The 15,321-nt window shown below is 39.6% G+C and overlaps 1 protein-coding gene across 1 annotated transcript in view; it reads left to right on the top strand.

The window, feature by feature from the left end:
• The window catches only part of EIF3H (eukaryotic translation initiation factor 3 subunit H), an 86,842-nt gene extending 78,559 nt beyond the window's left edge, over positions 1-8,283 (top strand). Inside the window, exons 6-8 of the mRNA XM_027684371.1 lie at positions 2,973-3,093; positions 6,406-6,538; positions 8,021-8,283. Coding sequence (XP_027540172.1) covers positions 2,973-3,093; positions 6,406-6,538; positions 8,021-8,118 — 352 coding nt within the window. The 3' untranslated portion in view covers positions 8,119-8,283. The remainder of the gene's footprint in view (positions 1-2,972; positions 3,094-6,405; positions 6,539-8,020) is intronic.
• The last annotated feature ends 7,038 nt before the right edge of the window (positions 8,284-15,321 follow it).

Below are 15,321 nucleotides of genomic sequence, written 5' to 3'. Positions count from 1 at the left end.
TTTACAGGTCACTCCCTGCAGGTGCATGGTCCTGTAACAGTTCTGGTGGAGTGCTCTTGCATTAGATTATTTCTTCATTAGATGTGTAAGAATCCACGACAGATTTTTTTCCCTGATTTTTATTCTGTTTCTCCCTCTTTTATTATCTGTATTTCTTCCCAAAAAAGAACACAGTGTGGACTTTGTGATGCTTAATATGAAAGCAGTTCTGCAGCTGGTAGTTTTCTTTTATGAGGATTCACATACCAGTGTGGTGGTCTCCAGGTGCTATCTTAGGGTGGAGCTGTCTTCTAGTTCAGCTCAAGTGTGCGCTCAGATCATCACCACTGGGTGATCTGAGACCTGACTTGTTTCAGATGAAACTAAACTGAAAAGAGGCATTAGGAGGATAATTACTGTGCTTCAGCCACTTCCAGATCACTGGACCGTGTCAGAAGTAGTGATAAGAGCCCCCGGAGACACATGTACCATGGCCATTGGTTTCTCAACACCAGCTGTTTTGCTTTATGGATCTGCTCCTGTTGGTCTACACTACTCACTAATTTAAATGTAAACTCAATTTAATCGACTCCTTTGCTGAGTCTGCTGACTGAAGTGCATCCACTGAAATTGCAGGTTCTTTATTACTGATGCCCCCAGAACAACAACGAAGCCAAATGCTGAGCTCCACATTGTCTACATTTGACTATCACAGAGCCCTGTAGGGAAGTGAGTCTTGATGAGGATGTGAACAGCATTTACTGGCACCCCTTTTTAAAATACATATATTTTAATTTTTTTTTAATTGCATTAAGGCACAGAGGTACCTAGCAGTGTGATCTTTGAGATCTACTGCAAGTAAGGAGGTACCTCGAGGACCCTTTGGGCTAATTGAGTGTATGGTGAGTGTTATGGGTTGGAGCAATGTGATTTAACTTTCTGAATACCACCAGAATAAACTCCAGCTGAGTAAAACTTGGTTAAACATTGTATATATACATTTTTACAAATTACTTCCTATTGGTCTTTCTATTTTTTTTTTTTTAAAAATGGAGCAAAAAAGGGTATCAACCACATGGGAGCTGAGGAAAAAGCTGGTCCTGTATTTGCAGCATACTTATCACTTCATGTCTCAGTTCACATCTGTTTAAGTTATCTGTTTTTAGCTTTTTGTTTCCCTGGCAATGAGAGCAAACACTGTATTACTGCAACTTCTAACAATAACTGTCTGTTTCTGTATTCTGCTCTACTAAGCTGGTCCCAAAGAGATTCATATAAAACATATTCTTTGTAACCAGCTATATTTCACATGGACACTATCTGTAAAATAATTATGTATTTCTGATGTGCACATACCCCACAAGGCCTTTAGTGTGTACCTACACAGGCATTTCTGATAATAGCCAGTTCTAACACAAAGTCCGTGTAATATAAACTCTGTAAAAAACTGGAAACATGCACGCCCCTAGCCATGGCAATATTCCACAGTTCTAAATACCCTGTTCTTGAAATGTTCAACCAAAAAACCCCCAAGAAGTTTAAAAATAATTATTATAGTGGCGCCTTTCTTGCTGCTGTGTAGCTGAAATCCTCCTCACCATCTGCTCCTGTGCACAACTGAGATCTAACTCTGGCTTGTAAATAAATTGTGGTCTGAAGTTACTGATGCAGCCCTTTGTTCAGTGAGCAGGCAGCTCAGTGAGTGAAACAGCTGTCCTAGCACTGAGATAAGGGTGCCTCCAGCTCCGTTCTCAGCAGGTGTCCTACTGCCTCACTACATTACCAGCTTCTGTCTCCAGCTATGAGTTCTATGCATTTGGGGAATAACTTACACTTAAAAAGGGATGTGTGTAATATTATGTGTGTGGTTCCCTTTAGCTTTGTACCTTTGTATTCCAGTTAGAGTTTCCCCAGTCCGTAGACTGTAGGATGGCAGGAATGCATTGTGAAAGGCAGAAAGAATCTCAGATAACACGGAGAAACAGTGACTGAAGGTTATGATTCTGACATCGAAGTACACCAAACTTTTTCATTGGAAAGAAACTCTTATGAATTGTAGTGAGGAAGAGAAGGATGGAGTTTAGCTTTTTGAGTTGTTGGCCTTCAGCCAAGTAGTACTGGCTAAGGCTTAGTTCAGAGCCAACAAACTAGCTTCTAATCAAAGGGATCAATAGAGAGCAGAAAGTGTCCTTCTTTGCTGCTCTACCCTGTAAACACAATTTGGGATGAATACAGTTTCCATGGGCACCAACCTAAAAACTTCCAAAACTTTGACTTGGAAGCTATACCTTGAGTTGAACATTCCTGCAAAATACTGAATCCATTGCTAAAAATGGTAACAATAAAAGTTGTTTAACAGACTGCATTTGTCTGGCCAAGGCAGTAGATCGCATAACTGGAGCTGGACGCGCCCAGCCTTGCTGCTTCCATGTTGGTATGGAATGTGGAGCTGGCTGGACTGGGCGCTACACTCTCAACAGCTAAGATCAAGCAATGTCTGCTGAACTTCAGGTGTGGTTTGATATGCTAGTTAATGAGATGCGGTTCTCAAGAAGTTCTCTGCAGAGATAGTTAAAAATCTGTGAAAACCTTGTAAGTAAGTAGTAATTCGAAACCAAACTCTTTGAACACATCTCCTGGAATATTGTTTGGGTTGCATGTCACAAAAGCATCAGACTTTTTCTTTTAAATGTATGACCTGCATCTGTAATAACTTTAAATTCATTCAAGGCATTGTTTTTTCATTACTGAGAGGTTCCTGGAAAGACCAGAACACTTAAATATGGTATTTGCAACAAGGCAAAGATGCTAGAGGAGGAGATGCCATGTAAAGTATCATCAGATAAGTATATGAACAAAGATAAGGAACTTAAAAATTTGCAAACATTGCCATTAGTGCAAAAATGATGGTAAATGACAGAATGGCTTTTAAATTTTAAAACTTCTTTTTTAATAGTAAATTTAATCTTTCATGAATGTTTCTTGTATTTCAGTAATCACCTTGGGAAGAGTCTGCAGCTCCTGATGGACAGAGTGGATGAGATGAGCCAAGACATTGTTAAATACAATACGTACCTGAGGAATGTAAGCAAACAGCAGCAGCAGAAACATCAGGTTGGTAACATGGAAAAACCTGAATGAGAGCATTTTTTTTTCCACAAGATACATTTTGGGTAGTGTTATCCAAGACAGATGAATTGTGATATAAGCAAGATAAAATTCTTACAAAAACATAGCTGTTAAGTCATGTGGTGGGTTGACCCTGGCTGAGTGCCAAATGTCCTGGAAGGCCACTTTATCGCTCCCCTCCTCAGCTGGGCAGGGAAGAAAAAATACAAAGAAACTCCCAGAAATCAATATGAGGACAGGGAGCGATCATGTAGCCGTTACTGTCACGGGCAAAACGGGCTCAATTTGGGGAAATTACTTTAATTTATTATCAATCAAATCAGAGTAGGGTGATGAGAAATAAACCCAAATATTAAAACACCTTCCCCCCAACCCTTCCCTTCTTCCTGGGCTCAACTTCACTCCCGATTTTCTCTCCTTTTTCCCCTCAGCAGCACAAGGGGTTGGGAACGGGGGCTGCGGTCAGTTGATCACACATTGTCTCTGCCACTCCTTCCTCTTCAGGGGTAGGACTTCTCACACTCCTCCCCTGTTCCATGGGGTGCAGGGGCACAGCTGCCTCACCATTGTCTTCACCAAAGACTGCAGGGGAATCTTAGCTCTGGTGCCTGGAGCAGCTCCTCCCACTCCTTCCTCACTGACCTTGGTGTCTGTAGGGCTGTTTCTCTCACACACTCTCATTGCCCTCTCTCAGCTGCCATTACGCAGGGCTTTATTTCCCCTCTTCTTAAATGTTTTATCTCAGAGGTGCTGTCAGTGTTGCTGTTGGGCTCAGCCTTGGCCAGTGGCAGGTCCATCTCAGAGCAAGCTAGTGTTGGCTCTGTTGGACATGTTGGAAGCTTCTGGCAATCTTTCACAGAATCCATCCCTGTAGCCCCCCTGCTACCAAACCTTGCCGCACAAACCCCATACAAGAAGATTTATAAAATGTGCTAGAATTCACTTCTAGTGACATATAGTATGGATTTGGCTTTCTTTACAATTTTACGTGTGTATTAATGATTTATGATAAACCAAAATAATTTATAAATACACCATAGACACAGGGATCAGACATTCAGTAAATGAAAGAGGTGAAAGTACAAACTTTGTTCCAAAACAAACTATGTTTTAGTCCCATCACACGTAATGTATCTAGCCATGTATCTAGAAATAAAGAAACGTAATCCAGTGGACTGTGAAGACAGCGGCCTGTTCTCTGATTGGAAAGAACATTTTAGTTATGTTTTGTATCAGTAGATAATGATACTGATTGGGTGATGCTGACTTTTAATTTCTGGTGCCAAAGGGCCTCTTTAAAATCCAAAGCAGTCTGATTAGAGAACCTTGAGTATGGAGAACAGCTCTAGGTGGCCCTGCTTAAGCAGAGGGGTTGGACAAGGTGACCTCCAGAGGTCCTTTCCAGCCTTAGCTGTGCTATGATTTGGAGACATTATTATTTTCTTTGCTGTTGCAGCCTTTGATAAAGCAATGCTGTGTCTAACTATAGAAGAATGGTGGTAAATTGGAAAAAAGCACTATGAGAATTATTTAAGAACCTGGAGAGCAGATCTCAGTGAACACAACTCACATCACATGATAAATTAACAAATTACTTGCTTACTCAAGAAATACCTGCATGAAAAATAAATTTGAACTCTTTAATCTAGCAGACAGAGATATGACAAGATTCAATATTGGCCAACTGAAAATTGGCCAGACCACTTCTAAGATAAAATATTGCAGGTATTGCCACACAAAGTAAGTTATTATTAAAAAGAGCACCTGTGGCTCATGTGAAATGCTTCATCACTTACTATTTTAAAGTCAAAATTGCCTTTTTTCACTTAAGTAAAGTGAAGCTTGGACAGGGAATACTTCAGGGAAGCAGCACATGATGAGTGATCTCTCCTGGCTTTGTAATTCCTGAGGACATAGAAGCTTCATGCATGTTATCTTCAGAAAATTTGTTTTCCTTTACTGCCTAATTTGAATAGAAAGATGGCATCTACTTCAAAGGTTTTTGTTAATAACAAGGGGATCTATTTATTTTGAAAAGCAGAGCAAAGTAGGTTCCATGGTGTCTCAATTTCTTTACTAACTATAGCTGCTTTAGTAGTGGCTCATTGTGGCATAGTTAGTGGTTGTAACTTCATTTTTGAAATGGAGCAATTGTGATTAAGAGCAAGCTGTTTCAATAAAGAATAATAGGCAGACTGCTGAGAAGTGAATGGGGTAATGCAAAGAAAGAAGAATCTACATGCAATTCACATACAAATATGGGCATTTAAGATTTTATTTTTAACATTGTCCGAAAACATGTATTTGTCACTACTACTGGAAAAAAATTACTTCATTTGATTATGTGCCACCAAGTAAGAACTGTTTTCAAACTCACAGAATCACAGATACATTTAAGTGAGAGAAAACACTCTGTGCTTTCTGCCCCATTAAAATAAAGATTTTGTGTGTGTGTGTTGAATATGAGGGCTTTGAAGACAAACCTTATAACTAGTTCCATGCTGTGACATACAGTATGAAATCTCATATACATGTTTTCAGATTTGTGTACTTTTGCAAGAACAAATGTTTATCCAAAAACTGCAGAAATGGTCTGCTTCAATTTTTGTAAAGTTCGAGTAATCTATATGGGAAAGAGAAGCACTGAAAACAAATATTTTATTTTTATATATAGCAGAATAATTTCTACAAGCTGCTGCTTTAGTATATCCTCTAGTAACCCCCAAAGAAATGGCATTGAAGTGGCAGAATATCTAAATAACTGGAATAGAGAAATAAATCTGTGCTTGGTTTCAGTCACCACTTTGTTCTCAGTTTAGAATTCATATTTTTTGGCTTAAAATACCTTATTTAATCAAGTTTGCTTCCCCTTTCATATTAATATTGTTTTGACCTTTAACTTGCATCAAATGGAGAATTTCTTGTTTATATAACTATCTGAGGTAATGGTTTCTCATACCTACTATATTCTATACCTTGTTTTTCTCTGTGGGGCAATGGAGGCCTTTATTTATCATGCTGTATTCTTTCCATCAGACACAGCATTATCCCACCACCTCAGTACCTCATAATTCTGCAGTATCTCTCTTATTTAAGGTGCCAGTTGGTGAGGTGGGGACAGCTTGTTGCCAGTGAATTGCAATAAACTGTGAATTGCATTAGCATTGTTTGAAATAACCTGAATTGCATTGAATAAGTGTAATTTTTAAAACATACTTGCTGGTTAGTAAAAAGCACCTGGAAACAAAGCAGCTTTGGAAGTCCTGCTGGATTCTGAACCTGTTGCTTTATTTTCAGTACCAGCAGAGACGTCAACAAGAAAATATACAGCGTCAAAGTCGAGGAGAACCCCCTCTTCCTGAGGAGGACATCAATAAACTGTTCAAACCACCACAGCCACCTCCAAGAATGGAGTCACTCCTTATTGCAGGTAATGTTTAGTAGCGTTTTCAACTCATCTTTTCATATATGAATGTTAGCTTGAGAAAAAGTGCAGCATCTTTATTTTTCATTACCTTTGCCATTATGGTGTGATATTGTGGCATTGGTAACTTTCCAAATACTGTCCTTGATGTGTTAAATTTGGGATTTTAAAGGACAGATGGAGAAATGCCCACAGGGCATTACCTTGTTTTGTACTGAGAGAAAATTAAACCAAAATCCTGGTAATATACTGTACAGCAAAGAGTACTTTGATGTTAAAAAAAAAAAAAAAATTTAATTTGAGTTACCAGTCTTAAATTCTGAAGTGACAAAAAGATTATTATTTTAATATTTAATACTTTCATGCTACTAATAAGGGCTGCTTTTAGAAGAAATAATATTCTTGATTTATTATGCCTTATAGAGTCTTTAAAAAAAAAAGCTATTGTTTTGATAGTTTTTACCAGTTACTGAATCCTAGCAGCATTAAAGTATTTAAACATTCAGCTCTAGCATAGCTTATAAATGCAATGGAAGTGTGTATGTGTGTACATGCGTGTTTTATGAAAGTGATAGCTTAAAATGAATCATCTCCTACAAGAGAAGGAATTGAAAACTATTATACTTAAAGGAAAAAACAGTTTTCAGCCAGAGCACTTTCTTTGTTCTTTTCCTATAGTCAGGGGAAGAATTGAAAGCATCCACTTCAGCTTAGATGAAGTAAAGTTTGTGGATAAAGAATAAAACTTAGCTCTTTTGTCTCTGAGGCATTTAAAAACTTTTCAAATAGAGCATTACACTGAGAGTTTATTGGTCTTCTCAACAACCTGAATTTTGATTAAACTGGCTTCATGTTTTGCTTTTCCTAGTTAACAAGGGAAATAACTTGTAGCTGTAAGAGTATAAAAATGCTTTGATGGGCATGTTTGATTTGTAAAACACCAACAAATCTTCATACCCTGATGAATCTTGAAACAGTGAATAAAGTGAAATGTTAGGTGGAAAAAAAGGCTAGCAGAATGTCAGGAGTACCACAATTTTCAGTCTACTGCAGAAAAATATTTTTTACAAATATTTTAATAGGGACAGCAGATGCATAAGAACAGAATTGAAATTCAGTCTTGTAGTATTTTTAGAGCAACTAAATTGAGGAATTAATGTGATTGAGCTTTCCGAGCAAAAATTGTTTATTCTTTTTATTGGCATACGTATTTTCAGAAATTGTATGTAATATTGTAGAAAAATTGAGGGGTTTTCTGAGCATACCAGTTTACCTGCTCTCCTGATTTAGTTTCTTCTTCTTCCTAAACCTGTTTGGGAATCCTGAAAATGTAAAATTCCTATGGGTAGAGTAGTTGAGCAGTTTTGGTTGCATCTTTCTATAAAACCTCAATGATTCACATTCATTTGGCTTTTGAAAAATGGTGTTCTAGGCAGTGTTTCTAAATTTCAAAACTGACAAGGGTTTACTCTTCTTTCTTTTTGACAGGTCAAATTAATACCTACTGCCAGAATATTAAGGAGTTTAATGCACAGAACCTGGGCAAGCTTTTCATGGCTCAGGCTCTCCAGGATTACAACAACTGAAGAAACTTTGCTGTAGTCCTCAACAAGAAAAGTTATTTACGGCTTTACACTGTTCATGATCATCTTGAAGATTTATTAAATTGGGAAGAGAGTCTTATAAAACAGAGTCACCTTGGTTTGTGTAGAATTCTCATGTAAGAAAAATAAAGGCAAATTTTAATGATATTTTAGTGTTTCCTTACGTGGTGGTTCTATTGAACTGGAATTTTCTGTGGTCACTCAGGTTTTATAAATGTTTGGCAGTTATTCACGTTTAGTCATAGTAAATAATACAGGTTTTATTTAACTTGGAGTCAGAAATAAAAACAAATATTGCAAATGTTCAGTACAGCTGACTTACAGAAGAAATTTAAGATTTCCCTGTTTTCGTTGAGAAGTTACAACTGTAACTTGCTAGAGATTTGGGGCAATTGCTCATTTTTGTTTTCATCTGTTTGGACAGTGTGGTGCAATGGTCCTTCCATATCATATGTTTCACAGAGCTTCACATTCAGACCATATAAAACCAGTGTGATGTGGAGACTGGTTCCCACCATATTATGCTAAGCTGTGTTCCCATTTTCTCTTGCTACCACCGAGTCAAAATCAGAATCTGGAGTCAAAAATTGGAATGAAAACCAGTTAATGATTGGACTTAATGATCTTAAACGTCTTTTCCAGCCTAAACTATTCTGTGCAACCCAGTGATGCTGCTGAATTGTTCGTGGTGAAAAGTGCAGAAATAACCAACCTGGAGCAGCCAGTGTAGTGTAAATGGGCAGCACCTGCAGTACCTTTGCCATCTGGATGAGCCTTTATTCCTGAACTCGAGCCATTTATCTTTTTAACAAGAAAGTTAATTTAAAGGTTTAGTATGTGGAAACTCACACATGTCACTGTCATTGATTTCCTCTTTTTTTTCCCCTCTTGAGCTCTTTCTTGCATGTCTTTCAGCCTAAAATGGCTGAAGGAGTGTGGTTTGGTCCTAGCATGGCATATTTCAGCCTCTAAAGTCAATGCCTTGAAAAGTCAGAAGTGTGTGAAAACTGGAGTTTAGACTAAGAACTTATTCTTTTCCAATCTAAACTATAGTGATTGCAGTAGTTATGTAGATATGGATGCAAAATTTGTTCAGTCCTCATGTATCTAGCAAATTGCCAGGCTGATCTTTTGCTTTAGAAAGTTTGGGCACCTTTTTTGAGTCAGCTTTCATACAGTGAACTTCTCTGAAATCAAAGATTACCTAAGTATCCTGTTACAGTGCCACATGATTGAGTTTCATCTCCTATACAAAAAAAATATTCAAATTGTGTTAATATTTCTAGTTTTCTGTAGCACCAAAATAACCACCAGGAACAGAAGTAGGAGCAGATAATTAGGCTGAGACATTTGAGAGAGAAAAAAAATATATTCTGGATAACTGGGAATAGAAGACTGACTCTGCAGAGACTGTGCATGGAAGGAAGCAGCAGCAACATTATATATACTAGGAGGTCTGCAAAGGAGGTGTTAGCAAAATAAATACTTGGAATAGGTTAAAAACAAGCTGTGTGCTTTGAGTTAGTTCCTTAAGACTGAGGATGTAAATGTGAGAAAGAGGGCAGTAATATTCTTCTCTGCTGGAGTTTAACAAGATCAGTGGATTTTATTTGACTGGATCGAATGTACTAAATGTCAGTTTAAGTCCATGAAGACATAAGGAAGACTTTAATAGAGACTTTTGACTTCTAAAAGCATAGACCCAAGTTGGACAGGGAAATAAGATACAAAAATAGGTGAGGTGTAAGTAGACTTTGGAGAGGATTTGACTGTTCCGTTCTGAATCACACTTTGGTCTTCTATCATGGTGGACATAATTAGAGGAAGCCTGCCTGAGCAAGGGAGGTGGAGTCAGTTGAAGGTGTTGATCTATAAATGAGAACCAACATCTGTGGAGATTAAAAATTAATGGGAATAGGACTATGTCTTTGTGCTGGATTAAGTGTGGGCTTTCCCCACTATATCTGTATTTCTGTAAATTTGCTTTTACATGTTCTTTTCCTAATGCGAGTGAGCTGGCAGTTCATTCACCGTAAGAAGTGTTCTTTCTAATTACCATACTACTACCTATATTTTCTCCTTCCTTGTCTGTGAAAGGCTTTTCTGTAAAACAATGAAAATGAAGTTACTTGAGCATCTCTGAAAATTACGTCTAAAGAAGTTAGAACTTCTTTTTGGTCAGCAAGCAATTGCAGAGGCAAGCAAAGCCTCTACCCTGTGGTTCCATCTCCATTAAGTGACCACAGGTAACAGACATACACACACGAGACAAAATGCACACGTGAGGGAAAGCCTTCCCTTTGGTGACTAGTTATACACACAGTCTGCATCAAGCCATGGTCTCTCCTGTCAGGCTCCTAACCGTGCAGGTTTGTGTTAACTGGTTCATAATTGGTTTTTATTTGTGCAGAACTGCAATTCTTCTAAGAGAAAATGTTACTTTGGAATCCAGCTGTAATTGGCATGAGTCTTACAGGCTCTCTAAGCGAGATGTAGTGTAAGTCTTTCAAAAGTGAGGTCTGAAAGGAGAATAAGGGTGACAATTATCTTAGTTTTGATGCTGAAGAAGAACAGCATTTCTTCTAGTTGTTCAGTACTTGGGATCTTCACCCATATAGCTCTAATTTTGCTGTGAGATTTACTGTCTCTGTCCCACTGCTACTTGTGAAATGTCTGATTGTACTGATAATTTGAGCCAATGTGGGATGTGAAGTGCCATCTCCCTTAACCACAGCACTAGCTCAGGGCACAATGCCAGGGGAGCGCTCCTCCCAGTGCCCTTTTCATGTGTAGACAAAACAAAGGCTTTGCTGGTGAAGGGTGGGGTGGGTGCAACTTGGTCCCTGAAGAGTTAGAAAGTTACTGCTCCAGCAGTTTGAGGTAGTCACACTAATGGTGTGCTCCTCCTTGGTCACAACACAAAGTGGGATAGGTTAATCTCAGCCTTTCTAACAGTCACTAACATGTCTGGTTGTACAGGCAGCCTGGGTTGTCTTCAGGACAGGCTACAGGAGAAGATGCTAAACTTTGACACTGTCTCCCATAGCATACTCCTGGAAAAGCTGGCAGCCCACGGCTTGGACAGGGGCACTGTCTGCTGGGTCAGGAACTGGCTCGAGGGCCGGGCCCAGAGAGTGCTGGTGAACGGAGCTGCATCCAGTTGGAAGCTGGTCACCAGTGGTGTCCCCCAGGGGTCAGTGCTGGGCCCAGTCCTTTTTAACATCTTTATCGATGATTTAGATGAGGGGATTGAGTCCATCATCAGCAAATTTGCAGATGACACCAAGTTGGGAGGGAGTGTCGACCTGCCGGAAGGCAGGAGGGCTCTGCAGAGGGATCTGGATAGACTGGAGAGATGGGCAAACTCCAATGAAATGAAGTTCAACAAGGCCAAGTGCCGGGTCCTGCACTTTGGCCACAACAACCCCCTGCAGCGCTACAGGCTGGGGACAGAGTGGCTGGAGAGCAGCCAGGCAGAAAGGGACTTGGGGGTGCTGATCGACAGGAGGCTGAACATGAGCCAGCAGTGTGCTCAGGTAGCCAAGAAGGCCAATGGCATCCTGGCCTGCATCAGGAACAGTGTGGCCAGCAGGAGCAGGGAAGTGATCCTTCCCCTGTACTCTGCATTGGTGAGGCCACACCTTGAGTATTGTGTTCAGCTCTGGGCCCCTCAGTTCAGGAAGGACATTGAGGTGCTGGAGCGGGTCCAGAAAAGAGCAACGAGGCTGGTGAAGGGACTTGAGCACAAGTCCTATGAGGAGAGGCTGAGGGAGCTGGGGTTGTTTAGTCTGGAGAAGAGAAGGCTTAGAGGCGACCTCATCACTCTCTTCAACTACCTGAAGGGAGGTTATAGCCAGGCGGGGGTTGGTCTCTTCTCCCGGGCAACCAACAATAGGACAAGGGGACATGGGCTCAAGCTCTGCCAGGGGAGGTTTAGGTTAGATGTTAGGAAAAAATTCTTTACAGAGAGGGTTATCAGGCATTGGAACGGCCTACCCAGAGAGGTGGTGGATTCACCATCCCTGGAGGTTTTTAAAAAGAGATTGGACGTGGCCCTTAGTGCCATGATATAGTAATTGGAGTTGGATCAGGGGTTGGACTTGATGATCTTGGAGGTCTCTTCCAACCCTACCTATTCTATGATTCTATGATTCTATGATTCTATGATTTGGATCGTCTATTGGTTTAACTGAAAAAATAAGTAATTCCTCAGATACGGTTAATTGCCACAGCTGTTGTCAGAATCTAGTCCTTGATATTAATATTTATGAAAAATGAAACTAAATGGGAGAGTTTTTCTGTAATCCAAACATACTTGGTGCAGCATTGTCTTCACATCACGATATGATGTGCTATTTCCGGTGTTCTCAAAGTTGAACCAAACTCCATCTAAATTGTAAAGTGTTCTGCTGCTGACTGCCCACATGGAGGAAACCTGGGGTGCTCTCCCACCTTCTACACAGGTTATCATGTACTTTTTCTTCTCAGCTCCACATGATGTTCCCCAAAATGCTTAAAACATTTTTGAGGCTTAATTTCTACTCCTGCACATCCTGCCAAAGTCTGGACCTGTGTGCCGAGCTGACCAGTGTGGCTATAAGGTACTGCCAGATAAAGATGGGTAGCGATTGTGCAGATCTAAACACCTGCACAGAGGGCATAGTAGAGAAGGTCTAGGTGAGATTGCAGATGTCATTTTTGGTGCTAACAAGGACATTGGGCGGGATTGGCATTGGCAACCAGTAGCAGTTGTAAAGAACCTCTAACATCTTTGTGTTTATGCTCTTTATACTTTATAAATTTCTGAGCACATTCTTGTTGGTCTGTGTTGCCTGATTTTTTTGCCTTCTGACAAATCTCTGCTATGACAAATCACTGGTGACAATCTGAGGTACCTTTAAGAAGCAAGCACTATTTAATGGCTCTCACTTGACAGTCAGAGGACTCTGGGTGCTCTGTTAAGATGTCGTTAGGAGCTGGTGATGCAAATAATATCACCAGCCAAAATATGTGCAGTGTGTGCAGTAAGAGGAATTGAATTGCTCTCTGTAGAACTGCTTCTCATCTGCTTTGACAGCCCTGGGGTGAGAGATATGTCCCTCATGATTTTCCATGCCTGTGCATTTTCTTCCCTTGGATTTTATGCTTCTTTTTAATTTTCTTCAGATTTTGCCCACAGCTTGTTGATTTTTAAGCAAAATGAGCATGCTGCTCTAAATCCAATGCCTTCTGTCACTATGTTCTTTACCTTTTTATGAATTCTTCTGGAAAGCTGTATCTGCAGTTGGAAGGATGCTTGAAATTTTGTGGTCTTAACATTGCATTCATGGTGGAAGTTTCAGTTGTTCAGGTGTCAGGTATGGTCCCAAATTCAACATTCTCATGCTCCTTGCCTTCAGCTGCGTGGCCCTGAATGCCTCAGCACTGCTCAGGAGATGGTGATGCTGCTCCTTGGGACTAGTCCAGTGGGACTTGTTCAGAAGCTTTTCATGTCAACTTTACAACTGCAAGGAGATTTATACAAAGTTGGGCCTGTATTTTATTTTTGATCTTTTAATTGATAGAACAAATTGCTGTTGACACAACTCATCATATGCCAAGTGGTAGTGAACTGCACAGAGCTGGGGAAGATGTCTGTAAAAACAACAGTTTTGGCAAAAGGGTCCTTAATGAGAGAAAACTTAATGTCTTATTTCAATTAAAGCAAACATTTATATGTCAGGAAAAATGACCAGATCTATTTTACAATGATATTAAAAGGCATTAGAGTGTCAGTAAAATAAACAAGGAAGGGTAGCAATGTATTTATCCATCAGAAACACAGCTGAAGACTTCCAAACTTTATAAGATGAAAAGAATGTGTGCAACGAGGACTTCTATTCTGATTTGAATGATCAAATTGTTAAATCTCTCACTGAGGATGGTGTTCTTTAATATCATACATTACATCAATATTTTGATTTTATTTTTTCCTTCATCTGGATTTGACTAATACACATGTAGTTTTATATGAAAAAATGTGTCCTGTTCTCATTATTCAGTGTGTGATTTCATCTCATAGTAAAAGTGATGGAGAACCACATCCCATAGGTTAGAAAGTTCAAAGCTGATTGAACTATTCACTGGATTTCATCCCACACGCAGTGTTTGCTTGCTTGGGTATCCTGATGTTTAAAAACAAATCAAAGGAATTAAAGTAGGCTTTCTCTGTTACAGAATTGATTAATTTTTTTTTTGTTCACAAATCTTTCACTTGGCTTCTTTAACATTAGCAGAATTAATAATTAGCCTGCAGATTGAATCTAAGGCAGGAAAAGATATGTAATTGGGATGCACCAGTTGCAATAGACTTGCCTTTTTCAAGATGTGGTAAAAAATGTGCTTGAGAGGGAAGTATAGCTAATAATGACCAATTTATGTATTTTAGAAGAAGAAGTAAGCAGATCAAGGCTTGTCTGTCTTGCAGCAGATTGTAATGTTTGAGCAGTTTCTGCTTTGGACCAAATGTGTGACTTCCAAGATATTTATTTATTTTTTAGCAAGAAAATAAAGCCTGATCTTATTAATTGCTGTAATATTTAACACACAAGTCAGGCAGATCCATTGTTACTAGCTATGAAAAAACTAGTTTCCAAAAGGATTAACAATTACAAATTTCAGTGATGTTAACAAATTTCCGCGATGTTAACAACTTGTTTATATGGACTACGAGGTCATATTCAATTTAATAATTTTTAATGTGACTCCTGAAGTCAAGTTATCTAGGTTTCTAGTGCAATAAAGGGGGAAAAAAACCTTTCAATTTATAGAAGAGTACTTTCTACAGTTACACGTGTGAGCACAAGCGTTCATGGGCTTGGTTTCTTGTGGCTTTTTGGTCTTTTTTAGTTCAACCACAAATAGCTGTTCACAATGACTCCTACACACAACTGCCACATTAGATCTTCAGTTCTCTCTCCAGGAGTTTCTCACCCTCCCTCATTTGAGCGTGTGCTGGTCCAGCGCTCCGCCTCAGCTGCCTGGTCCTGACTGCCACGCGAGGGCTCCAGTCACTGCCTGCTACCAGCCCCTCCTGGGCCCCGTGTTGCAGGTCTGCCCTGGGACCTCAGTGGCTCAGCCTGCTGATATCATCTCGTTGCACTTGGCCAATGACTTTAGAAGTTACCAGAGAGGAGTTAAGATTCT

Source organism: Neopelma chrysocephalum, unplaced genomic scaffold, assembly GCF_003984885.1.
Source record: "Neopelma chrysocephalum unplaced genomic scaffold, ASM398488v2 Primary Assembly neopelma1_66, whole genome shotgun sequence".
NCBI lineage: Eukaryota > Metazoa > Chordata > Aves > Passeriformes > Pipridae > Neopelma > Neopelma chrysocephalum.
This window is presented reverse-complemented; position numbering and strand designations above follow the sequence as displayed.